Source organism: Molothrus ater, chromosome 5 (assembly GCF_012460135.2).
Source record: "Molothrus ater isolate BHLD 08-10-18 breed brown headed cowbird chromosome 5, BPBGC_Mater_1.1, whole genome shotgun sequence".
Lineage (NCBI taxonomy): Eukaryota > Metazoa > Chordata > Aves > Passeriformes > Icteridae > Molothrus > Molothrus ater.
The window spans coordinates 49,555,070-49,581,716 of record NC_050482.2 but is presented as its reverse complement, the minus strand read 5'-3'; the positions used below and the strand labels follow the sequence as shown (position 1 = coordinate 49,581,716).

The window sequence follows — 26,647 nt, the reverse complement described above, 5'->3', positions numbered from 1 at the left end:
GTACACTGAACACCAGTTGTCCTGTGAAGTAGAAAATAGTAGATTGTTTCATTCCCATCTGAATTTTTAAAAATGACTTCTTCTATATCCTAGTTAAGACTATATAAATAAACCTTTCCTATTTTGTTAGATTTTACTTGGGTATTATTAGTGTTATTACTTCACTGTTTTTGTCAAGGGGTCTTCTATGATAAATATTAGAAAAATACAAAATAATGCACATAAAAATGGTTAAAAATATGGCACATGGAAATAGAGGATGTCCTGTTGAGGTTTTATATATATATGTCATTTTATATCTAGTCTGTTTTTCTTTGTGGGTGTCATTACAAGTTCATGTGCACTGGTGGGAATCTAAATGTGGGCTACATTCAAATTGCCTCTAAAATGCTTGGTTAACCTGAAGTAAAACCCCAAAAGCTTTTTTCAGCCTAGTATAAAAGAGGTTCCAGCTGGTGCTACAGAAGTCAGTTGTAGCAATATTAATGGGAATTTAAAATTAAATAGCCTTGTGTTACAGAGTCCAGATTTCTATTCTTTTGCAGGTAATGTTCACATTATCTGCTTGATATATATCAACCAGACCAAGCAATGCTGAGAGAGAGGAAGATAGATATGGCAGAATCCTAAGCCTTACATGCAGATAATTTTTTAGCTGTTGGAACCAGTTTAGTCTTCTTGTGCAAAAGCTATATGAATTTGCATTTAACCACCTCATCTTACATGGCAGCTGTTCTGGAATGGTGACTTCTTGTTAAGTCCTTGAGTGACTGTTTTTATCACAAAATAACACATTATTCTGCATCCAATTAACTCTGCTATGTTATGTATTAGGAGATAGTTTTGCTCTACATTTGCCGGTTACTATAAATAAAATATATATCCTGACATACAAAACTGTAGGAAGTGTGGTTTTACCAGATTTTAGGTATAACAAGATGAAAAAGGCAAAAGCAGACAAAAGCTCAACGTTGAGAGTCTAAAATTTACTTTTGCAGCTTATGTACCCTAAAGCCTCGGATGCAGAGTTCTTTAAGCTAGCTTACTCTAGTTGGGCCATTGAAAACCAAACAGGTTAATTTTTGGAAATTCAGCCTGTCTTGATAAAGTTTTGGGGACAAGATTGTTTCTCAGATGTGGATTTAAAGGTGTCTGTTTTAAAGATGATGAGCTATATTTGCGTGTTTCACACTCAGAAAAGGCTGTAACGTTTTGCTTCAGTCCAGGTGATGTGAAGTGAAACTCTCCTACCATGGACTTGCCAAGTATAGGGTCAGCTTAAATTTATGTAACTTCTCTTGATCTTTTTCTTGAAAAAACTTACCTTTTAAATGATGCTTCAGCTAGTGTTAGATAACTTGGTTAAGTTTAAATGCTTCTTCTCCTTTGCATTCTTAGGCCATTCTTCTATTGTTTAGGTAATATTCTAAATATTAGTTGCTGTAATCATTTTAGCTTGAGCATTGCTTACTCTATTTGTTTCATACTAAGCTGTTAAAAACAGGCTTCATCACTGGATCAATGTATTAAAAAGATCAAGGTTGCAGATAGCTCTTCATTTTAAGTTGAATTATAGCATGTAACTCAATTTCATTTTTTCATCTTGTTTGTTAAGAAACTTTGAAATAATTGTCTATTTTCCCACTTACTGCATATTTTTCTATTTGCGTGTGTCTGATACGGGTGTGTGTATGCGTCTATGTAATAAGAGCATGTTGGCAGTTACTACAGTTAAAAACCACCAGGTATCAACTGACAGGCAGAGACTTCTTGGCAGGGCATTGGTGTTCAGTACACAATAAAAATGGTGCTCAAAGTCAGTTCGAGTTTTGTGTTTGGGAAAAGCCTGCACAAATGAAGCAAGTGCCTTTCTGTAAGGTAAGTGTACAGACGTTAGAGGAGCCGCAGAGAAATCCAGAGGCCACACAGAAAGTCAGAGGCAGAGCCAGACTTGAACTCAGAAGTTCCTGGCTTGTGGCCTGGGGCTGAAGCCAGTCATACACAGCTGTATTGAATTGTGAATAGAATGATGCTTTTTTTTTTCCTTCGTGGATTTAAGGGAGCAAAGCTGATTTAACCGAAATCATAATGTGGGTAAAGAGATGGAATTGTGTAATTCGCCTTTCTCAAAATTCAAGAGCTGAAACTTTGGTGTTAAAAGTTGGTTCAGCACTTGTGGGTTTCCACTTGCCAAGGAGCATGATTAACATAGCTGGGTCACAAATTGTGACAAACCCTAGTGCAGTGCCTTGAGGTCAGACTAAGGGGTTTTTCTGAGTGTAGAGGAATTCAGGCTTAAAAGCTACTACTCTGCATGCTACCTTGAGAAATACTAATGACATAAAGAAAATGCCCTGAAATTTGATTTTCTTTGATGTTTTAAAATAGAAGTGAAAACCTAGTTCAGAGACGGTCTGCCTGAAGTTGACTGTTTATTAAACTGAAATTCACATTCTGTATTTAACGCTGTGGAGTTTTTAATGAGGCTTTAAACATTGTTATCTTTCAGTGCAGTATGAAAGAAGTGAGAACCTGCTGAAGGTTTGCCGCCTGGTATTTTCTTCCTTCCTGAAGTAAAAGCTTGGAGTAGCTTCTATTGAATGTATGGGCAGCTCTGGTTATTTCAGGAGCTCCCTTTAGGAAGAAGGCTTTGATCTAAAATATTATTATAGAATGAACATCACCATTATGAATTCTTTTTCTTTGCTATTAAAAGTCTTGACAGCGATTTTAAAGTCCATTTCACAGTAAAAGGGACTTCTTTTCCAGGCAAAATGTCATTAATGGCAAGCTCTCGTAGCAAAGTAGAATTTTTCTTTTTATGTGGGGTACTTTTATTAATCTGTGTGCTGTGTTTTGCTAACTGAGGATTTATGCATATCTATAGTAAGGTTATTTTCCTAAATTAGGAATGTGGAACTCAGCCAGAGAATACAAGCAATAAATAAATAAAAAAAACACCAAAAAAAAAAAAAAAAAAAACAACAACAACAAAAAAAAAAAAAAAAACAACCCAGAACCAAACAAAACACGGGGGTGTTTTTTGTTTGCTTACCCGGAAGTAAGTTTAATTTTGTTTGTTGAAAGTAACAAAAACACTAAATAGTTTTAAAAAGAAGTCCAAGTCAAAAGCTTAGCAGTAAAAGTCCATCAAAACAGTCTATCAAAAGCTTAACAGGGAAATACCTCACTCCTGAGGAGTTGAAGCACTGATGTCTCTGGGTGTATGCAATGTGACTATGCCTCATTCTTTGGAAAGAATTAACTCTGAGTGGTGTGCAATTTGAGGATGCATCTAAAAATTTCATTGATAGTTAATGAAAATCAGAATAATTAATTTGAGTATTACAGTGGTCTGCTTTTTTCTCACCCTCTTTTTTATGCACTGTCGTGGTTTAAACCCAATGAGCAGCCAAGTGCCACACAACCACTTGCTCCAAACCAAGCCCTGTGGAAAATCCTTTGAGTTTCCCTTTTGGTTTCAGCTGTTTGAATGTTTACAAGTCCCACTTGCCTTCGGCTGTGGCTTCAGAAGACATTTAAACTGGGTTTGTCAGGTTTGTTGCATAAGCCTGGACCACTTCAGAGGTAGATTTTGTTGTGGCAGGTCTTGCTTTATTCACCTATTACAGCTGGTAATATACTGTAAGTTAACTGCATAGTTCTTCCCAGCCGGTCTTCCAGAAATACTGTAGCCATCTAGTGATGAGTTGCTGAGTTCGGGGTTGCTACCCAGTCATCACCAGTAACAGTGTTATGGGCTAGATTCTGCAGTGGTGAGTGGGACACCCAGATGAGCTTGTTTCATTATGAGCTGTGTTGCCCCTTAATTTAAGTAGCATAGCTTCAGTGGCTGAATAAAGTTTACCCCACTCTCTCGTTAAAAGATGTTAGTTAAGTGTAAGCATATAAAGGGCTGGTTTAACTAAAAATGTTTCCAGTGAAGCCAAATGTATTTTTTTCTCTTTTATACTCTTTAGAAAGGGCATAAGAAAAAGTTGGGTGACTCTTACTTGGTGCACTTCCCCATTTAGGTCAGTCAAGTGTAGGTCACATTTACTGATAACCATAAGTCCAGTTGGCACCTCCAGCTTAGCAGATAGATTTGATTAAAGCTGAAGGTCTGGTCTTTCACCTAAAATTTGGAATTTTAAATGCTTACATAAGTGACTGAATTCTGTATTACTTCTACTATAAGGTCATGCTAATTTTCTGCTAGGTAGCATTAACCATTTATCCAAAACAGTGGTTTCACAGAAAGACACATGCTTTGCACTAGTGGTACGCATGGAAGCATCAATAAGCTGACAAATTAGATTTGAGGTTCTAGTGTTTAAAGGGCTTTTCTTTCAGCAGGAAGTAGTCTCCCACATCAGCTTACGTATTTTGACCTTCAACTTTATATAGCAGCAAAGAATTGACCTATCTTTATGCAGAGTTACCTTTCTTAAAGAGGATCGAGAGAGGGTTTAAGTGACTAGATTAGAAGTGCAGTGTTTTGTGGAACAGTGAATATCTGACATCTGTGTCATGATCATATACTGCTTTTGTCTAGTGCCTAAAAAAAGGAAACTGCTGTGTTGCACACTTGTGACATTTAGATAGGAAGGAGTAGTTGTTAATTAAAAATAGGAGTCTTCAGATCTTCTGTCAGCAGAGTCAGAATTATATTCATTACTGGAAAGATGCCGAACTTAGGTGGATCTGTGTGCTGAATGCTTTTCTGATTTAGCTGTTTCTGTTAGGACTGATGCTGAAAAAGGGTGTACACTTCTAACCACTCAGAAGTAAAGAATTTCTGTTACTCTTTGAAGATTATAGTCTGTAAGTTTTATGCATTTATTTCTTTGACATCACTGAACATGAGAAATGTCTGGTTTTGATTAAAAATAATCTTTTCTAGTGCAACAAGGCAAAGAGTAACCTAAAAGTAGCAAACACTACTTGGATGGAGAGTTTAACAAGACAAATCAGCTTAATCTTGGTACTTCAAAAATATGCTAAATGCTAGAATTTCATTTATATTACTATAATTTTTACCTCACTTTTCTCTTGTAACTTAACATTTTTATTTTCTGTGTACCGTTATGGTCATGTTCTTCTGTAATCTCTGAGGTGGCAGTTCAGTAGTTTCCTCATTCTGGATTCTTTTCTGGATTACATCTTACTTTAGAATTTCCCTCTTCTGTAACAGACAAAGAGAGTGGCCATGCCTGGATGATTATCCATAGCCATGTTGTACATGGTCTGCAAGTTCCTGTCATCTTAGAATTTTTGTATGTTGAAGCAATTTTTTGACGAGAATTTCCATCTTGTGAAGGAATGCAGCCTTTCTGGAATAGAGATATTCTAGAGCTGGCTTGGTTTACAAGAGAAATTTCTTCTTTAATAGTAATGTGTAGTTAGTTATAAAATGTTTCCATCTTTTTGAGTGTGAATGGACACTGATTTTTGTAAGCAAGATGTGTATTCAGTCCTCATTGATTATTTAATATTTTGAAAAATTTTGTAAGTTATCTTAAACTACTGTATTCAAAAGCAGGAGATACTTACATGGGCTTGAAGTTAGAAATGGATCTGGTACTCTATCTGTGAATGGCTTAAGCAGCAAGTAAAATTCATCACTTAAGCTGTAAATTATAATTCCTGGAAAGAGACAAGGAATGAGAACCCTCAATCAAGATTTCAGAAATCTTGTCTACTGCACTCAATGCAAATAGGAAAAGCTCTCAGATGACTGACTGCTGAGATTGGGCAGGCACCAATTCCATTAAAATTGAAGCCATAGTTAAAAGAAATTCTTTCCTGGTGGGAGACTACCCTTAGTTTAGACAAATGCCTGAGGATAGAGTGAACACTTTTCACTTAAACTTTCTAATGTCATTGCTTAAGAAATAAGGAAATAATTGTTTATTTAGCAATTAATAAGAGTTGCATTTCTAGACTAGGTGGTTTAATCTGTGCTTTATTTCTAGAAGGCATGAAATAAAGTTAACTTTTTAAACAAAAAAATAATGCAGCTAGAGATTGGTGCACAGTATCAGGACTATAAAAATAGATGAATCAAAAATAGCCTACCAGATTAGTGACTGTGAGAGGTGGCAATCATCTCTGCTTATTAATGGACTATTTTCTAGAACTTATTTTGCTTCTGCCTCATAACTGTTGTGGCTACTTAATTTGAAATAAACTGTTAAACAGGTAGGATTATGTGGCCTGCAGAATTCTGTTCTCCTCCCTCTTACAGTCTTTTTGAAGTGAAGAAGAGACATTTCTACAGTTCTCTAAGGTACCCTGTATGGGTGTCTCAGGCTGTCTGCACAGGTATTGGGGAAGGTGGGCACTACAGTGTTAAGCACAGGCCTGTGTTTTCCTATCTCAGTCAGGAAGATGTGTGATTTAGGGTGGCAGAACTTTAATGTAATGCACTGGCTGCTACTTGTGATGGTTTTGTTCCTTGGATTCTAGTAACTTCCTGCTTTAATTCTTTCAGAAAAAACATTTGACTAAGCAGTGGTATTTCTAGTGGTAACTGTGGTGTTAACTTGATTTATCCTTGGAGTGGTCTCTTTAGAAATGTGTTTATCATCAGGTAGTCACAGTTTTCTGTGGCCTTACAAAGCTCTTGAGTGAATGTGTAATATCCTTCCTGATAATGCTTTCTGTGGCATACTGACAGCTGTCTTACCTTTCCAAACATAGCTTGCCAAGAACATGAGGAGAAATTATAGCTTAAAAACCTTCAAAGAGTGAGGCATTTCTACATTGCTGTACATTATGTACACATAAGGTGTACTTGTATGCATGTGAGAAGAGGTGGGATTTTTTTCTTTACTGATATTTATTTGCTTTCTGAATTCCACTGTGAAAGTTTTCCTAGGAGGTTGCTAAAACAGAAGGAATTTTCCTTGCTACATACTCAGTCATATCTTAACATGTAGATGTACGATACAATATGCTTAGGAATTTAATGTTGGCCTTTAGAATTATTGTTAGAAAATTTGTTCATCACAGGGGGAGAAGGGTGCATAGCTAATGTCAAATCTGGTGTTCTTCAAAAGCACTGCAGCAATTTTGAGTCTTTGAAATTTAAGGATATGTATAGTAATGCCACTTATACTTACCATTATTTTTGGTGGTCTGTATCTTTTCCACTGTTTTTTACAGTATCCTGTGCAAACAGCAGACCAGTAGATTACAGAGTTTTGATGTGATGCTGTTAACTGGGAAGAGTGATCAGCATTGCATATGAGCGCTGAATTTGTAGTTGAGGAGAGACAAAAATAAGGTTATAGATATTGAGAGTGCAAGTGGTGCTTGTAGATGCTGCATGCCTTGGTGAGAGTATTTGGTTCTTTATGCTATTCTGAGATCTCAGGTAATCATTTTCTTAGAATGCCAGAATCAAATCTTTGTCCTCAAAACTCAAGTGATTATATGAGGACATATAATGAGTTTGGAAAGGCTTTGAATTTTTTGGCTGCTAAGTAGTTTCACAAGGAAGGATTTTTTGTTTCTTACAGTTCAAAACAAGTCACATCTTGCACTTCTGTGTTGTTTTCATTTTTCCCATTTCCTGCACAGAGTCTTTATAATTCTCTCGTTTTCATTCAGCATGCCAATGAATAATTTCAGATTACATCTTAATAAGGCACGAGTCATGGCATGGAGTATGGAGTTGTGATGTTTTGAATAATTTATTGATCTCATTTTTGAATGAAAAATGACTAGTGAAGAGGATGGGCCAGCTGGTTGCAGTAAGAAGGGTGAGAAGCAGCCTCTGGGGATGAAATGCTTCCACATCAGGCTCTGCAAAGAATCTCTGTGCTTACCATATAACCTAAGCATCAAACGCAGTCATTTTTCAGTGCCCCCGAGATCTTGGTGCTTTAGAAGTAGATGTCAAGTCTAGCATATCTCTTTATTTTGAGCTAACTCAGCAGAATGAAGTTCACTTTTCTTCAGTGTTTGAGAGTGTATCAAATTTCTTAGTAAGAGCCACACCTTCCATTTATTCACTTACATTTCAGGAGTAAGTCTCATGCTTTGGCCTTTACAAAGTCTGTAGCAGTGCAGCAAAGAGAAGACTTTAATTCCCTTGTGATTTACCTAGTTTCTTGAGCAGGGTGTGCAGTCTGTCATCCTCATTGAGGATCTAATGAGATCTGATCCCTGCCTGGCAGCCTTTTAACAGCAGGTGCAAGCTCCCAAACAAGCAGAGGGCATGGTGTATTAGCAAAATGACTCACTTCATCAGTGTCGTGTGCCTCTTACAAATATTGCTCCATCCTGTGAATGGTGCAGTGCATCTGATTCTAAAAGCCATTTGAAGGACATGGTTTATGGGATTGAATTTATCAAGGTAATTTTTATCAGTGTTGAAATCTTCATACAGAAGTGGGGAAGGAGGAAGTTTATATCTGTTTTCATATTGTAAAGAAACCTTGAAATGCATGCCAGAGTTGATGTATGACAGAACGGTATTTTAATTATACACCTAGAGTGTTAAATGTATTTAAGCTTTTTGGTTTTCACTCTGAAATACCTGGCTTGCAGTTTACATTGCTGTTTCACCAGATTTTAGGTTTTTATCAGCTGTGGTTATCTATAGACAACAAATATTGAATAGTAGCTTTATGAAATAGAGTGATTTATTGATACAGTAAATACTGTATCTCTTTACTTCTGGCACACGGAATCCTGACCTTATTTAGTCTGCAGTGGAATCTCGATGACCCTACTACAACCATGGTCTGTAACAGTATAGTTGTAAGTCCTTTCTTTGTATACGTGCAGTCCTCCATGACTTAGACTGACTCAAAAAAGTGTGAGAAAATGCTGCAACATAATTAGACATTTTGCACAGGACATCCCTTACTAGATAAAAGCTGGGGATCAGCAGCTTTGTGAAGGTAATGAAACTCCACTGAGTACTGGCTAAAATCACATATCTGTGCTTTTCCAGACATGGAGAGCTACATGTGTAATGGTTGTCTGTAGTAGGTCTGTTTGTTTGGAGGGCACATGATACCATCACTGTCAGTAAGCTTCTGTAGCTGCAGACTGAGAGGCTGCTCCCTCTTGGTTTCCAGATATGTTGGGATACATCTCAGCAGTATTTGATCTTGAACTTGGTCTTACTTCTAAGTGGCAGTGAGTTGATTAGACTCTTCAAGACTTTTTTGTTGAGGATTGGGTGATTAGTTTAACTCAGGAAAACTCAGCACTTTGGGCTGTTGGTTTTTCAAGAATTAGTGGGGGTGGAAGGCCATTTATTGAAGCCAAGCTGTTAAATTTCATCAGTCCTCTGTTGAAGGCATAATGCTTGAATGATAACATAAACCATGTTAAGGAGCTGTTGTCCCATATAATGAGTAGGAAAAAATGCTTTGTGTGATGAAAGCTGTGTACCAGATATAATGCTGAATTGCTCTCTGGTTTTGTGCTATAGGAGAACTTGAGATAAAGTTTTAAGTGTGATACACACCTTTATTGCCCAGAGACTTAAGTTTCTGCTGCCAGATTGTCCTTTTGAAAGGGTGAAAAAATCCAAAACACCATGTCCAGGCATTCATTCGGTAGCCAAATGAAAAGCATACTTTGTTAAGTAAAACACAAAACACAAACCTGTTTTCCATTCGGCCAACTAATTCTTTGTCAGCCTTCACTGAATCTTGTTATTTTGATGCAAAGGAAACTTGGTTGTTGAACTATTAAGAATATTTTAAAAAATAATAACCCATGAAAAACCTGAAGGTCTGTTGGGCTGACATCTGAATTACATAATTTTTCATTTAACTTCTTTGTTAACATTGCAACAACAGTCTCCTTTTCTCATACAGAGTTCACTGCAAAGTGAATCTGCAAATATTTTTAGCACTACTTGTTTTGTCTTTCTCCAAAGCAGAAGTATTTTTTGCTGACATTAATGTCAGATTCTCTTTTCTTTCAGGGGAAAAAATGAGTAATGAAAATTAAACTGAATTTAAAGTGAGTTTTTAACAGGAGTTTAGAGCTGGTCATCTTGGGGTTTTTCAGTAGGTTAACAACAATTTTAAGAAATACAAAAATTAATTTCACTTCTGTCATTAAAGTCTGCAAATGTGGCAGTACATAGAAGCAATTAACTCGCATATGTTTTATTATGGTCGGCTTTCACAGTAAAACTATCAGTGTTTTGGCTTGATTTCTTGTAGTTCAGTTATTGCAACGAGAAAACAATTGCAAAAGAGTCATGTTTGTCGCAGGTCAGATGTGGACATGTTATCTCAAGTTATAAGATCACTGAGTACTCACTCAAGTGATGACTCCATTATAGTTTGTAAAAGCAGTATACTTTATTGGACTTATGGTTATTTCTTTAGAGAATGGACATTGAGTTCTCAAAAAAAAACCCTGGTATTTTGCTTCCTTAATTACTGGAGTTCATGATTGAATGTTAAGAAGTAGCTTACTTGCAGTTGTGACCTCTGAATTCATATTTGAATTGTATCTGAGCTCAATATCACTGGGTAATTTTAATTTGCCAAAGAATATCATACTCGTACTTATCTTCACTAAGGAAAGTTGCCAAACAAAAAACACAGATTTTTTAAAAAGTCTCATGAGAACTGTTTGCTGTGTTTGGAGGAAGAGAGAGTTAGTGTCTAAGAATGCTGCCAGAAATTTAGTGTGGTCTTTGCAGGATTGCACATGACCAGGTTTTATAGTAATGTATTGGTGATCAAGGGCTCTTCACATCACATTTGAGGTATTAATTATGTCCTTGTTTCTAATGGAGTGTTCCTTAATGGCAAGAGCCGTTTCTCTCCATACTGCTGACTTGTCCTGTGGCTTTGAACTTAGTTATTTATTCTTTGCTTGGGTTTACTCATGGGCAGAATTAAGTTTTACATACGTCTTAGTGTTGTTGCAATGCTTAATTAATATTTATAGAGGCCTTTGACATCCTGTGATGAAAGGAACTCTGCAAGTGTTCAGTAGTGGTATTATTTTATTAGTGAAAATGCAGGAGGAGTCAGAAGGATACCAGTTTTGAATTCAGAGTGAGCAATGGAGTCATTCTGTAACCTTGAGCAGGTCGTGCAGTCTCTTGTTTTGTTACATATCCTGGGAAAGCTCTGTTTTGCAGCATCTGTTATTAAATGCCATCCTTTCCTCCCCCAAGTCCATTCTGAGGAAAAAAAGGTAAAAAGTGAACAAACACGCACAACTTTACTTAGCTGCTAAACATAGCAGGTATTTCTTAAGGAAACAGATCATTAACGGGGGCAGAGGGTGAGAAGGGAGTGGATGTGACAGTTGCATTTCAGAGTCAACATGAGAACTTGAGCGTGTGTTATCTGGTCACAGACCAGACTGGATTTTGCCTGTTACAGATCTCTCTCATTTGAGTTGAGTATGCACCGTGCTTAACTGCAACTTCACTGTATATAATCTTTATTGCATTCTAAGAGCTCACTAATCCATGATACTCAGCTGGTAAACAAGTTCTTTCTTCAGACTGAATATTGTCTGTATTTTGAGCTTTGTGATTGTCAAGATTGATAGTCAGCTCTTATAGCATCTTGTATTTGACTATTGCATAATAATATAAATCTCAGTCACTTGTGAGGTTTTTTCCTCAACTGACAGAGGAAGGTTATGATTACATGCTGTCATTAAAATTACAAGATAGTGAGGAACTTTTGAAAAGTATACATCTGTTTCAAGACTGAGCCAGCTAGACATTTACCTAATTATATAAGGCACAATAACATTAAATAGTTATTTGCCATGCTTCACGCATGCAAATACAGGGTTTTTTATTTCCTTTATTTTTTTATTTCCTACACAGTGCTATATCTGCATTTTATTCATTGCACAAAACACGTAGGTGTGGTTTACAACAAGGGGCATCACAACTTTTATTTGAAGTACTTGAGCAAGGTGAGCAGCTTACCCAGTGAAGTGTGAGGCATAGCTGAATGTAAGTGCCAGTTTATGCCAGTGCAGTACAGTGAATTCAAATTGAAAGCACCTGGATCTTTGTCCTGCTTTATTGCAGTCTGGCTGGACAGCTTGTTCCTGGGGGCTTTTTACTTGTCTTTAGTCCTGCTTCAGCTCTCAGCTCAGCTGGCCTAAGGATGAAGAGGAACAGTGTTTGTCCCTACTGAGAATAAACAATGGTTTGTAGTCTTGAAGAACAGCAGTTATTTAAACCCCCATGCTTTACATGACCCTAGTTATAAGCCTTCATTTATGGAGCGTGCCTTGTAGTAATGGAATATCAAGAATTTACCTGCCTGGCTTCAGCTGAATATGCTGAACATATATTTAGGTAGATTTGTTCCCTGATAGAGTAATTTGTTGAGATTTCTACAGCATTTTCCAGAGCTGGAAAATGTGTTACTTGCTTCTGCCTTTAACTTAGACTTCCTGATATGGATCATGACAGGCCTGGAAGTTTGTAACTGAATATTTGCAGCAAGTAACTGAATGAATTTTCTTACCTGTTAAAAATAAATATTGCCTCAGGTAATAAATGGAGTGGAAAATACAAACCTTAATACCTTTGCCAAGAAAATCTGAGCAAGCTGTACAGAGTTGTTTGAACTTCTAATACATTTAAAAAACAACCTTAACTTGCTGGTTCTTCCACTTTGACCTACAACCAAAGAATAACAACTTAGTGTGGAAAGCCTTGTTCTTAACTTCACACTGATAAAACTAAATACATTCTACCTTTAGTATTCTGATTTAGTATAATTAAAATAATGACTTACGGTTTGATAAATGTTATTTTCATTACTACAGTGCCCTGAAGCACTGCATGTGGAAAATTTTATAATATTACACAGATCTGGAGGTATGTAATGTGCTTGTCAGACTATTAACTTGCATAAAGTGTTTTGGTTTTTGTAGCATAGAAATTTAGAGTGTTTCTTTGGAAACTGAATAAAAGTAAGCAGTCAGATCCCTTCCAAAATGAAATGTAAATTACACCACTATGCAACTGCGAGGGTATCCTTATAATATCCCCATGCAGGTAGAATTCAAGCATCTTGCCGTTCAGTAGAAGCTGCCTGTAAGCAGTATGACTGTGTCTTGGCTTGGTTTGGTGAGGGATTTTTTCCCAGTAATTCAATAGTCACTAAATAGAAACTACTTCACTGATACTTATATTTTAATTTTTTTCTTGATCTGAAGTGCCATGTCATGAATGTTAAGAAAGCCTCCAGTATTTTCAAGTGTGTTAAAAAGTGCAGCAAGTAACACTGTAATAATGTTGTCTGATGTTTTCTTTATTTTCCCCTTCCCCTACAAGTCTGTTCTTTATCTGTAGATAGTCTGGATCTTTACCAGGATGGCTTTTAGGTCCTAGGGTTTTATTGACTGAGAAGCACAAATATATATAAATGTCAAAGTTTGAAATAAATGTAACTACTTGTTAAAGATTCTGTATAATCCAGTTTTTTACTGTCTGTGCAGCTGCTGCTGGTGCCACAAATGATGTTCTGGCAGAAAGCGTTTCATTTGATTAAACTGTATTATACTTATTCAGTATTCTTTTCTGAAATGTCACATTCTGACATTAAAACAAGTGTCATAATTGTTGTGTGCACTGTGGCATAGTTACCTTACTATGGGAAATAAATAAATTTCCTGTGACTCTTTTAGTGTTGAAAAATAATTCTTTTCTTGGCATTTAAGAATAGAACTTTGTACTCTAAGAAAGTACAGAGCTCTTTTGTTAAAATCAAATTTATGCTGTAGGCAGGAGTTAGCATTTCATTTTTAACTGCAGTTGTATTAATAGTATTATTTTAATAGCACTTCTCATACATATCTACAAGAATGCACTATTAAGGTGGCAGTAATACTGGTGTCCCAGTTTGTAACACGTTCAAAGCCCCAGTAAGACATTGGCAAAGCTGCCAGGAGAGGTTTGAGCCTCACTTGTGGAAATGATCTGGGCTGCTGAATGCAGTGGTGTCCTGGTACAGACCTGGAATGGAGGGTAGCTCATTTAGCTACCTGCTGCAGTCCTTCTGCAGAGGATGTGTCAGTAATTAGTTTCCTGCTCACTGGACCACTAAGTACAGAGCTATGTTTTTGTTCTATGCTAATACATTTTTTAGAGGAAGTATTCCAGAGCTGCATTTCCAGCTGGTGACACAGAGCTGGTACTGTGCAGTGCCAAGTGCACTGGCAGCAGGACAGTCTGGTGCTGCTCACGTTCAACATCTGTATTAATGACGTGCTCTGTTGGGATGGAACAAACCCTCAGCACCTTTGCAGGTGATATCAAATGAGGCTGAATGGTTGACTCCTCTGGAGATTAAGGTTGCCATTCAGGGGAAACACAGTAGGCTGGAGAAAAGGGCCTGACAAGCCTCTTGAAATTTAACAATTGTAGATGGAAAGTACTACATCTGTGTCAAAAGAACCCCCTGCTATAGCCTAGGCTAGACATCCACTGATTAGACTGTAGCTCTGCAGAAACAACACCTGAAGGTCCTGTGAAAGAAAAAGTAGAATGTGAATCAGCAGGATGTCCTTGCTGTTAAGAAGCCAGCCATGTGCTGTGCTGTATTAGCAAGGATATAGCCAGTGGGTCAAGAGAAGGCATTCAATGCTTTGAAGTCCATCTTTAACATACTGTGTCCAGGTTTGGTTCTCATAGAGGGAAGACACTGATCTTGAGGATTGCCAGCTCTCTCTTCCCAGTGAAATAACTGACTTGTGTCCCTGTAGCAGGCACAGGTTCTTCCTTGATTTTATTCTGGTAGCTGTTACCCTTTTACTGGTCTGTGCTGTGTCTTGGGGCTGTCAGAATGACACAGGTATTTTTATTGGCAAACACTTACAGATAAAGCAGCTTTCTACATGTGTGAGTAGTTTGTAGAGGAAAAGAAAGCTTTTTGATGATCACATAAAATCTTAAAATCCTGAAAGGAACTATGTCTTGCCAAAGGGATGTCCTGATAGGATACATTACAGGACATCTTAATTACAGGCAAATTTCTGACCTCATGTTTTGCCACTCTTGGGCTAATTTTACCACGTTTCTCAGTTGTCTAAACATACTTTACCTGTGTCTTTGGTGTGCATGGTTGTGCATGCTATGAAATAATAATTATAGTTCTGCAAGAGCTCCAAAGTGTTTAAAGCCTGAAGTAGAGGAGAAAACTTGCTCAGTTCTTACGTTTTAGAATTTTGGCTGTAGCTCTCCATTTTCTTAATGCTTTCTTTTTTATCAGTTGGCTAACATGTAGGAACGTCAAATTTTATCTGGAAGCCAGTTTTTTAATATATCAATAGATAGAAATTGTACAGCTGGAAAGAGTAATTCTGCTTAAAGGAGTGCAAGCAAGAAATACAGAATTTTTAAAAATCTTTTTTATCTTTTTAACATATTTCAAGGTTTTCTCATGAAGCGGTGACTCTTAAAACTGAAATTGCCCCCTTTAGTTGCTGAAGAGCTGAGAAAAAAAACTCAATTTCTGTGAGCATTTGTTGTTGTACTGTAGGGCTTATATCATCCAGCTCTCTAAAGAGCCCTTTATGCTCGTGTATAGAATATATCTAAAACACACCACAAAGATACAGGTAGATAACGGTGTATATAGATAGATCACAAAATTCTATATATAGACTACACGACAAATAATTAATTTTCCTCTGTTAACAAGTGTAATAACAGTTGGTAAGGAGCATTCCTTAGAACATGTCCTTTGAGCTGAGTGAGTTTGCTGATGTGTGGAGTTGGTTGTTATCCCCAGCAGTGGCCAGCTGCTGATGCTGTGCTGCGATAAAGGCCTATCGCTTGGGCCAGCCACGCTGGTAAAGTGCACAGCGTTCTTGCTCTGACCCTGTTCTGGCTTTCAGCCAAAGAGAAGAAAAAGCAGCTTACTCTTGAAAAGGAATAATCTTTTGAAAACGCTGCTTTAGAGCACTTCTAAAAACACCCTTTCTGTCTTTTATTTAATACGTGGTGAGTATGTGTTGTGTTTGTATAAAATCCACAGCTTTCCCTGGGAGAGAGAGAGAGGACAGGCTTTTTATCTTACATAAGGTGTATATACTATTTACACATGTTGCAAATATGAAAGTCTAAATTTCATACTCTGAAGGACTGAGTTCTGCTATCGAGATTTCACTTAGATTCAGAAAGTGTGGGACAATAATCCTTTTCCTAGATGGCCAGTTTTGAACTGCACAGTTTATCCCTTGCATCGGTATTGCAGTTTTTCAGTGATGCTTTGAATTTCTGTCTCACTTCAAGCAAACAAATAATTTTTTCCCCTCTTTAAAGATTTTATACTCTAGGTCTTCAGGAATGCTATTCTGAAGTATCAGTTGTTTTTCCTTATAAACATCAGAAATCACTTGGCCTAAAGTAATTTCATATTCCATTTTTGTCAGTTCAGCCTAAAGACTGACTTTTAAAATGGCTATCTCCCATGTAAGCATATTTTGTATGGCTGTCTAATCTATGCATGCAAGCATTGCCTAATAAGAAAGAAGACTGTGATGTTGAGTATTTTAACTTCTGTTAAAATAAAATGTATTAATCCCATTTTGACTCTTTTGATCAGCAAGATCATAACTCTTTATTTACATGGCTTAGTCTAGTGGAAGTAATTTTACCTTTTAGGAATGTAGGGTCTGTCAGCCCTGGAATTTATTCCATGCTGTGTTACATCTTGCTTCTGTTTGATGTTCTCTTTAAATGCACTGGAGCACACTTGCATGTTTGTACATGCCACACTCTTCTCATGCTGCTGAAATAATGAAGCATGCCTGTTGAGTGGGATATATTAAATGAAAGTGAAGTAAAATTGTAAGGATTTCTATGCTCAAGTTGTGTTGCATTTAATTTTGCTTCATTTTTGGTCTCTGACATCCAGCTTCCTGATATGATTTAAAAGCTTTCATCCCTTTTTCAAGCTGTAGACCGCCAGTGTTCATTGCTGCAGCAAGAAGGGCTTGCACCTCAAGGAACTCACTTGGGAGTTGGTAGTATGCCTTTTCTTCATTGCTTATGACCCTTAGTTGTAATAATTTTATGCTTTTTAATGCATTACTGTGAGTTGAATTTGCTTCCCATATACTCATCTAAGTTCCAGAGAAAGTCCAAACAAGTGAAGGTCAAGGACAGAGCTTGATGAAGAGAAATAAAATGGAAGTAAATGAAAACCACTTGCCAGTGGCCAGCAGCAAGATGTTCATGAGATAGCACAGTTGAAGACATTTCACTTTGCTGTAAGAGGTTTTGTCCCTGTATGGAGTGAAGGGAGCTTCTGTTGTGGAAGTTGCACCTGGACTTGAGCTTGTTAAAAGGTGTTTTGCAGCACATCTGAGACACCAGTGTGTGATGCCTAATTCTGCTGATATCCAGGCTGTATAACTTAATACTGAGAAAACTTTCAGCAATGTTGAGAAGTTAGGTGCTTGTAGTTCACTTGAAATCCTTTTGCTTCAAATCTTGACCAATATTGGATACCCTATTGTTGGATAAATTTCTGGTTTAATCGAGTTTTGAGTCTTTCCGTCTGTTTCCAAAAGACTTGAAATATATTTGTGGTCTGATATTTTGGATCACTAGAGGCTTATCTGTAAGGAAGAGTTATTAATAGCTCAGGTTTTGCTTCTAAGTGACAGTGGTCTGTGCATGCAAATCATTTTCTGCTTATGGTGAAGGCCTTTAGTTCTGGCTAGTTGTGGCTGATGGCTTGAGGGAAGACTTAGCAGTTCAGGTGACGTGGTAGCTATATAGATATAAAAGTGCTTCTGGTCCTGCAAGTGTGGTTTCAGAATCCCAGTGTTCTGAAAGAGGATGCACAAGTTGGCTCACAATTTGGAAGCAGGTTTGTAAATTGCCCTATGCTTATCACAACACAAAGAACAGCGTGCACCTGTAGAAGTTTATTGCTACTCCTGTGTCATAGTGTAGCTAACTCAAGTTGACTGTACTGAAATGAGGTAAAGTGTGAGGTCAGGAGGAGGGAGGAGCACTCACAGTACTGGTAGTGCGCATCTTCACATGTGAGGAACTTCGAAACTCTCACACCATTGGCCTGTGGTGTTGCGAAAGGAACTGGGAGCTGCCGTGCACTAAAGTGCCATTCTAGGAGTTTTCATTTCTTATATTTCACTTTTACCTTTTTTGTGCAGTTTTAGTTTGAGGGTGACCTTAGAGGATTATGGGGTTTGTGTAGACTAATACTGTGTGACGCTTTATCTCTGCCTATCAAAGTGTGTTGGCAGCAGATAGTGTGCAATATGTTTATGTCATCTTGTCTCACAGTTCGGTTTGTGACACCAAGAGCTGCCTTTGAAGGCAACTTCTGTCCTCTACCTGTGCCTTAAGCCCATCGTCTGGTTTTGCTTTTTTTTTTTCCCCCCTAAAATGGATGTTTTGATAACATGGGCTTCACAGCTGGTTTCTATTAGGTCTCTAGTTAACTAGTGGAAAAAATACTCTTTTCTCTAAAATAATTTCTTTTGACTTAGCCAGAAGAGGTTGTTTTAAGAACATAGATAAGGTATAATGCATCATAGATACTGGGTTTATTTGCCTTTGCTTTTTTCTAGACTGAAGATAACGTTTTGGATTACAATTTACAGTTTCTCATAATCTGTAAACTGTTAATATGCCTTACTTTAAATACTTGGAATTAAAATCTGTAATATGCTTTTAAAATACTTCTTAGTTATGTTGATTTTAAGATTTTGTGGGAGATCTTAAAGTGCAATTAGGTCATATTTTTAGATCAACACATGTTTTCTTGATAAAAAAAAAAGGCAGATTAAAAAGCTGGCTGCTGATTGCTATTTAGCAGACTTCCTCTTCAGGGTTGTGGTGTGTCCGTGTTCCCATTACAGTGTGCTCATAACAAAACCCGGAACCACACCCCATTGTATTACTCTAAATTCACTCTGCTTGGAGTTGATGGGTTTTATCCCCCTATTGATCTCCTCAGTGTGAGCAGCTGTTTACTGGAAAGCACCTGATGGACCCTGAGTTTTCAGCAGGCCAGGAAGAACTGTCTTTTGGCTAATGAGATGCTAATGGGCAGCATTATCTCTGGAATAAATCGAGGAGGTGATTGAAAGCTTTGTTGATGTTGAATTTCTCAGAACATTTAACACTGCAAGTTAAACTTGTATTCAACAAGCATCTTGCAATCAGCTGAAGAGGAAAATCATCGATTATAAAACAAATGTTAGTGAAATGCATCGAAGAGTAGCACTCGTGTTCCCCAGAATAACAATAAGATACTTATCCTTCTAGTTCAGTGAACTTTCTCCGTGGTTGTACGTCGTTAGTGTGTCTGTAGCATCTATTCTTGCTCTGTCATTTGGAAAGTGTAACTTTGTACCTCTGACGTGTTTGTGGGGTTTCGCTCAGCACTTTGTCAGGAGCTTTGGGGTCTCCTACATGTGGTGTTCACATAGGTCCCTTCCACCTTAGTAGAGCTTACGTGAATTGAAGCCTAAATAAAGTTTTGGTAAATGAAGTAAACCAAGTGTTGGTTGCTGCTGTGTTGTCGCTGTTGAGGATGCACCCAATGGAATATTAAATCTCTACTAAAAAGCAGTAGGGGAGGTTGTCCTGCAAAGCAAAAGGGTTTCTCTGCAGCCTTAGTCCACATAGATCAAAAAACAAGGCAGCAGCAATTGCAATCTCCATGTCCTAAATTTATCACAAAGGCAGACCATAACTAGGTGATTACTTTCAGGCTATGGATCTTTTGTCCTGGAATCCTTTTAAGGCTGCGTGTCACTGTAAGCCATAGTTTCAGCTGTGATTGTGAATGTGGTTCTTTTCTCTTTCTTTTCTATTCCCTTCTCATCTGCTCACAAAAGTAAGGAAAGTGCTTTTAAGTAGAAAGCTGCCTGTGTGCCAAGCAGTTTAATGGAAGTCATTTTGTATTTTGATCCTACCATTTTTCAGCAGCTCTTTTGAGACATCTCCTTTAAAACTTCTTTTTAAACATTTGCCTCCTGCAAGAAAGTGTTTTGAAATAGTGTATAGTTGTAACATGCACTGCAGCCCAAAAGACATACAACTTTTATCTTGTCAAGCTATGTAAACATAGTAAAAGTAGCAACTTAGAATGATGAGGGTGTCACAGGAGAACTTTTTCATCTTGCTCACAATCTATGGCTCAAAGAAAATAAAAACGTCTGTCTCAATGCTATGACAGACAGTGCAAAGTACACTAAGCTCCCCAGTGTTTCACTGAAAAAGTGTAGTAATTGCATTTGGTGGTAACTTCAGGATGTTGTTACTAAGGACTCATCTTGCCCTTATCAATTTTATCCATCCATGAAGAAAGGGAGCCCAGCTTTAGGAAACCACTAAGTAATTTATTACTCTTTATAGGACCTTGGTCATTTAGAGAGTTCTTGGAAGTCCTCAATCAGGTACCTGTTAATACATAGCATCTCAAAATACTTTTGTAGGAATCAGTTGTGTAAATGTCTTTGCACTCTGGCTTTGGAGTAATGAGTGAAAATGAAAAGAAGGACATTTCTTTTACCTTTACTGTATAGATGCAATTCAAGGAAAAGTCTGTACAACATGACAGGAAAGCTAACTCAACTCTTTTTTTAAACTGTGGTCAAAAAAGTCCTTTGATTTAGGTGTAAAATCAAAAAATTGTTCAGTACTATTATAAACTCGGGTTTTGTTTTTAATACTGTTCTGATTTTTATAAAATTTTCTTCTTAAAGATTGTGGGATATAGTTGTTAGTTGGTTCCCATTTGTAGAGTCTCTGATCCTACTCCTCATCTGTCGAATCATCTTTTTACATTAATGATCTTTGTCTTAATCTTTCCCTATAAAAAGAAATTACTCCAAGTAAGCTGGTAATTTGGCCTTAAATTTCTTTATAAGGAGGTGAAGAGAACTGGTTAACAAAAATGTGATTCACCATAGAAACAGCTCAGCCAATAGTATGTATGCAGTAAATTAACTATTCCATGGTACTTTCATATTTAATACAGAACATAGCAACAAGATGATGGCTTGACAACAATAGCAGCTGCATGGTTGTTTTTTGGGGGGGTTTTTTGGTTTTTTTTCATTTTTTTGAAAGAATGTTCTTGTGAGAAAAAAATAGATTCCCTGGAAAGTAATTTATATTACAAGTTTCATCACAAAAATTCTGTGGGTGGATACAATAGCCTAGAAATTAAATTAGAGATTTGTATAATAAATGATAGGTTTGATTTGATGTGACACTTCTAGTCTCTTACAAGTGACATAACTACAGGCAATAGAATAATCTCTTCCCCTTGTGAAGATAAATGTTGTATCAGACCAAACTATCTTATATTAAATTACAACTTCCCTTTTTATTTTTTTACCATATGAAAAGATTCACGAGACTCTTCGTTAAATAATAGCATGACCCAATTATAAGAGTACTTTGGCCAAAATGCCTTGAAGATATTTTCTATTATCAGCTATGTGATTAATTTATGTGGGAAACTGCCGTAACAGACCTGATCTGAAAAAAGGAATTTTCCTTTATGCAGCATGTGGCATGATTGTGGCCATACTGAGCTAGAAAGGTGCTTTTCTTATCACAATTGGACAGAAACCCTCAGATAGAAATGAAGTATGATAAGAGGAGTGTGATAACTTGACTGTCTCTCTTGCAGGGAAGAGGTTTATGGTCTGTGTGGCTCTTACACAACTTGATTGTACTCAGACCGTTGTTTCTCATGTTTTGGCAGAGAGAAGGAGCAAGAAAGGGAAGAACAGTTAATGGAAGACAAGAAAAGGAAGAAGGAGGATAAGAAAAAGAAGGACTCTGCTCAGAAGGTGGGTTTTGATATTTGAATTCTTTTATCCAGCTGAAACATAAATAGTGTTGGTGGTAATAAGATGTTAAATTTTTTTGTATTTGAACTTAAAAACGGATTGTTGAAGAGTGGTGCTCTTTAAAAACACTTTAAAGACACCACTCTTAGAGTGATGCTTCTTTAAAGAATCTTTTTTGCATCATTTTCCTGGAACTGAAATGTTTGACTTGGATATTTCTTCTCCTTGGAGTGCTATGTAAAATGAAAGAATTTTTTTGATATAAAGTGTTTAAGTTACTTAATATGGCTTCTTTGGATCTCTCTCTACACAACTGCTACTTGTTTGAGGTGTTTGTGGACTGATGGACTGATGAAATACTGATGGGCTTTTGCAATTCTTGCAGTAAAACTGAGTAAACATATATTACAGCAGGAAGATCCTTTTTTAAAAATATCATTAACAAGTTTATATGAAATATTTACTACTGAAGATTCTGTTTATGTTTTGTGCTAAGTATTACTTGCATTTTACATTTTCTGTAGCAAATAGCACTTCTGCTGAAGTCTGCCAGTTCAAGTCTGAGTTGTGGAGAATTTGTAAGTCACCAAAAAATTGGTTCTGCTAAGAAAACAAGTTTGAAACTTGGTGTAGTAGAAGGTCTGTATTTTGCACAAAACGTCTGGCAGGTTGTCCTAGGAATTAACTTGACACAGGAGCTTGAGTCTCTTAGGGTATTATCCAGACTTTTTACCAGTAAAATCTTTTTTGGGCTTCCCAGTATAGGATAGGTGCAACCACCCTGGAGCAAGTCCAGCAAAATGCCTTTAAGATGATTAAGGGACTGGAGGATCTGACAAATGAGGTGAGGCTGGGAGTGTTACGACTCTTCCTCCTGGAGGAGAGGAGGCTCAGGAGATCTCATCAGCGTACGTTAATATTTTGTGGAAGGGAGTAAAAAGATGGAGGCAGACTCCTCTCCACCGTGCCCAGTGGCAAAGCATAATGTGTTATGTACATATTCAAAGTCTGCCTAATCATAAAAGGACTCCTTTTTTGAGTGTGTATGTGGCTGGGCAACCATTCAAATAGGTTTCCCAGAGAGGTTATGGTGCCCCTGTCTTTAGATGCTCAAAGCTGAGTTTCACATGGTCCTGTGCAATCCAGTTTTGATGATTTTTTTTCTAATTGAGAAGCCTCTTGGGGCCAGCTGGAGGACAGGTGTGGATTAGAGGACAGGTGGGAACTATGGATTAGATTTCCAGAGGCTGTTCCTTCCAACGTCAATGATGATGTGAAACTGAGAGCAAAAGACTTTACTTTCTTTCAGTACTCTGTTTTTCAGTTGCTTCAGTAACAGATCAGGTGATGAAAGATCACAATGTTCACTCTTACATTCTGTGGGTTTCTGCTGAGAGCAGACAGCACCAACCTCAGTTAAATCTTGGCTTATCCAGGGCTTTTTCACCAATTTGAGTCTATCAGTTTAAACTGGGTGTGGATAAAGGTGTGTCAGTTGTCTTCATCCAGTTGATTCATCTCCAAATAACAGTGCAAAAGAGCAGTTGCTACCGAAAAGGTCTCTCCAGTGTCTTTTTGCCTCAGTGTTGGTGCTGTTTAATGTTCAAGTACAAAAAAGGTATGTGCAACCAAGAAAGAGCAGACCCTTATGAATAAAGAGTAAAGACTTGAAGATTATGTGCTGATATTCAGTGATAAAAGGGAAACTTGAAAAGGCTGTACTGATCATCTTGATAACAATGCTGTGTTTATTGAGGAATTGGTGCTTTGAATACAAAAGAGATTTGCCAGCTTTCCTGTGTGGTCTCTCACCTAGTAAGTTGTTCAGTACATATTCTGCCACTCTCTCAGGAAGGGTAAAGATAAGTAATTTAATCTCCTAGAAGCTAAACTTGACAGTAATAGCTGGAGATAGGTAAGAATAGCAAAGTGGGCAGCCAAATGGACAAAATATAAATGTGCGTGTTCGTTCTTACTGGCTGTGGAGGTGTTCACCAAATAAGCAGCAATGATTTCAGGGTGCCATTTTCAAACTAAGTTTGTTTAACATGAAACAGTTGTTCTGTCTGGATCATCTAAAACTTAAAAAGTAAAATTAAAAAAAAAAATCAATTTAAGGGAAGTTACACAAACAAGTTCACAGCTTAAATATACCTGTGGTTGGTGTCCAGGGAGCTATTTGGTAGCTCCTCAGTCGGCTGAGATTTATTCCAGCTTCCCATTTACTGTGGCTGCTCCCGCCCTGCTGATGCTCAAAGGTTGCCCACAGAGAGATGACAGCTGTAAATTTGAGACTGTCATATTTTTTTCAGCTTTTGAATTTTAGATGAAAGCAATCACAAAACCAGATCATTTTGACTAGGAGAGAGAGACAATATAGGCAGAAGGGTTTTTTGGGTTTTTTGGTGGTTTTTTTTTTTATGTCTAAAGTCATTTGTGTTTATCGTGTAGAGTTTTTCAAGGATTCAGTAAAATGTTTTTTATCCAAGTAGACAAGTTACTAATTTACTAAATGTGTCTGCTTTTGACTATAGTAAACATATCTGCATTACCAGATTGTGCTAATTAATATTTTTTCCTCTTTTCCTTTAGTAGCCAAGCATCAGGGTCAATTAAGCGTGTAACAGAATCTTTAACTGTCACAGAAGATGATGTAATTTGATGCATACAGGGTTTTTCATAAGTGAAGTTGAAAATTGATGTGTGGCTTGGCACAGACATGGTTTTGGCCCATATACATTTTTATTGTCCTTGAGGCTTTGGGATAGTGTATGTCTGTGAGGTTACAATGCTTAAGATTTTGTATTTTTGTGAATGTTCCACTTTGCATATTGCAGTTTTCATCTTTCCAAAGTAAACGATGCCATAGCAATTTAGTGCAGTTCGTCTTTTTATTCTTTACCATACAAAGGAGTTCTGGCTTGGTTAGTTTCAACAATAAACTGCTTTTTACTTGTGCTTTCATTATTCTATACTGTTGCTGTGTGCTTTCCAGAAATATGGACTAGTTCAGCAATTTCTTTTAAGAATAGGTGTCATAGAACCTGACACATGATGATCTTTAGGGTTTTTTCATTATTGTGTAGTGGAACTCATGATGGACAGGTTCAAAAAATGCTACAATACACACAATTCTGGAGAATATACCAGCGATGTGTTTGTCACTGCAGTAGCTTGAAATCTGCTATGCTGAAACAATGTAGGGTACAGGTACAAGTACAAACCCATATTGAGTTTGTTGACCAGCATGAATACTCATTTCAGTCATTAAATTCTTGTTGCTTTCAGTACATTTACTTTATAGGTGTTGCTGGTACTCTTTGTAAGTGTGGAAATGAATCCAGTAAGGTTTAGAGTTATTTCTCCTTGGAAGAGATGTTCTAGGAAAGGTGAAATGGGAAGATGGCAGAGAGGCAGACTGCTGTGGTTACTTCAGGCCCCAACAGTCTACTGTAAGGATACTCTCAACAGAAGGACGGTTTTGTTACACTTTACCTGAAATACTTCATCTCCAAAATCTGAGAGAACTGTAATGCTATGGGATGTGTTTATTTGTGATTTGGAAGCCATGTTTGGGATGAGGAGGAGGATTGAGTACTTAAAATAATGAGTGAAGTATGATTGTTTCTGCCAGGGACTTCTGCATCAGGTAGAGTTATTATAGCAGTTGTAACACTTCTGAAAACCTCTGATATATATGTATATATATATATATATATATAAAACTAGGAGTACCGTTTAAACTTTTGTAGTTAATCAGTTGGTTGTTTTCATTCAACAACAAACTCTGTTATTTTGCTAATTTATTAAGACTGTGATTTAGCACAACATGTTCAATGTTTGTTTTGCACTGCTTAAAACTCTATTTACATTCTTGCTCTTAATTTGCAGGTCACAGATCAAAAAACCAAAGGTAAGAATCTTTGATCCTAAGGAGTACTTTTATTGACTTGAGCCAAGATTCAGATCTTTACCAAAACTGTTAGAAAAGGAAGGGGACATATGAGCAAAGATGAAACACTGAATATGAGTATTCAGAAGAAATAAGTTGAGGTGATTAAAATGGAGAAGCTACAACTATTCTGCAGATGTGTTGTCAGCATCTAAATACTTGAAGAAAAAATGAGGATTGTGGATGAGATAGGTTAGCTGAAATACTCAGTTCTCTGTTTCACAATGGTTTTAGACAAATAACCAAGACTGAAACCACCTTTATAAAGGGAATGAAAGACGGCAAAAGTACTGCTTATAGAGAGGTACCAAAATGAATGGAAGTTTCTTGGGTTTGGAAACTTAAATTCAGGCACATAAAAGTCCAATAGAGAAGACAGGACTGATGAATGAGGATCTTGAAATTTGAACGAAATAATTTAGATGTTGTAAAAATATATTTAATCTTGCTTTGTATATCAGTTTTTGATAAATTTTGTGGGGAAATTGCCTTAGTGAAAGAAAAGCACTAAAATAGTAACTTGATTTTATGGCTAACAAGAACTTTTTGGGGTTTGGGCAATGAAACCTATCTAGAGAAATCGGAAAACCCTTAAGAAATAAAATGTGGTGAATAGTGCATTCATGTTGCCAAAGAGAGACCCACTTGTGTTGATCTCACATTTGTAAGAGTAAAAGTTTTACTAATTGTGCTTAGTTTGTCTAGAGGCTCTTGAGCAAATTTTGTGGTGGTGTTAGTGTCTCAAGGATTTGTGATTTTCTTCTCCAGTACATAATAGTCCTCAGGAGCAGCTTGTCTTTGGTTATAGGGGCACATGGTGACCAGCAGGGCAACCTTTAGTGAGCCAAATACAGTTGCTCTGTGTAGGACTGT

General features: G+C 37.1%; 1 protein-coding gene across 1 annotated transcript in view; it reads left to right on the top strand.

The window, feature by feature from the left end:
* The window catches only part of TNRC6B (trinucleotide repeat containing adaptor 6B), a 119,483-nt gene that overhangs the window by 57,223 nt on the left and 35,613 nt on the right, over positions 1-26,647 (top strand). Inside the window, exons 5-6 of the mRNA XM_036401673.2 lie at positions 21,735-21,822; positions 25,714-25,735. Of these exons, the coding sequence (XP_036257566.1) occupies positions 21,735-21,822; positions 25,714-25,735 (110 nt within the window). The remainder of the gene's footprint in view (positions 1-21,734; positions 21,823-25,713; positions 25,736-26,647) is intronic.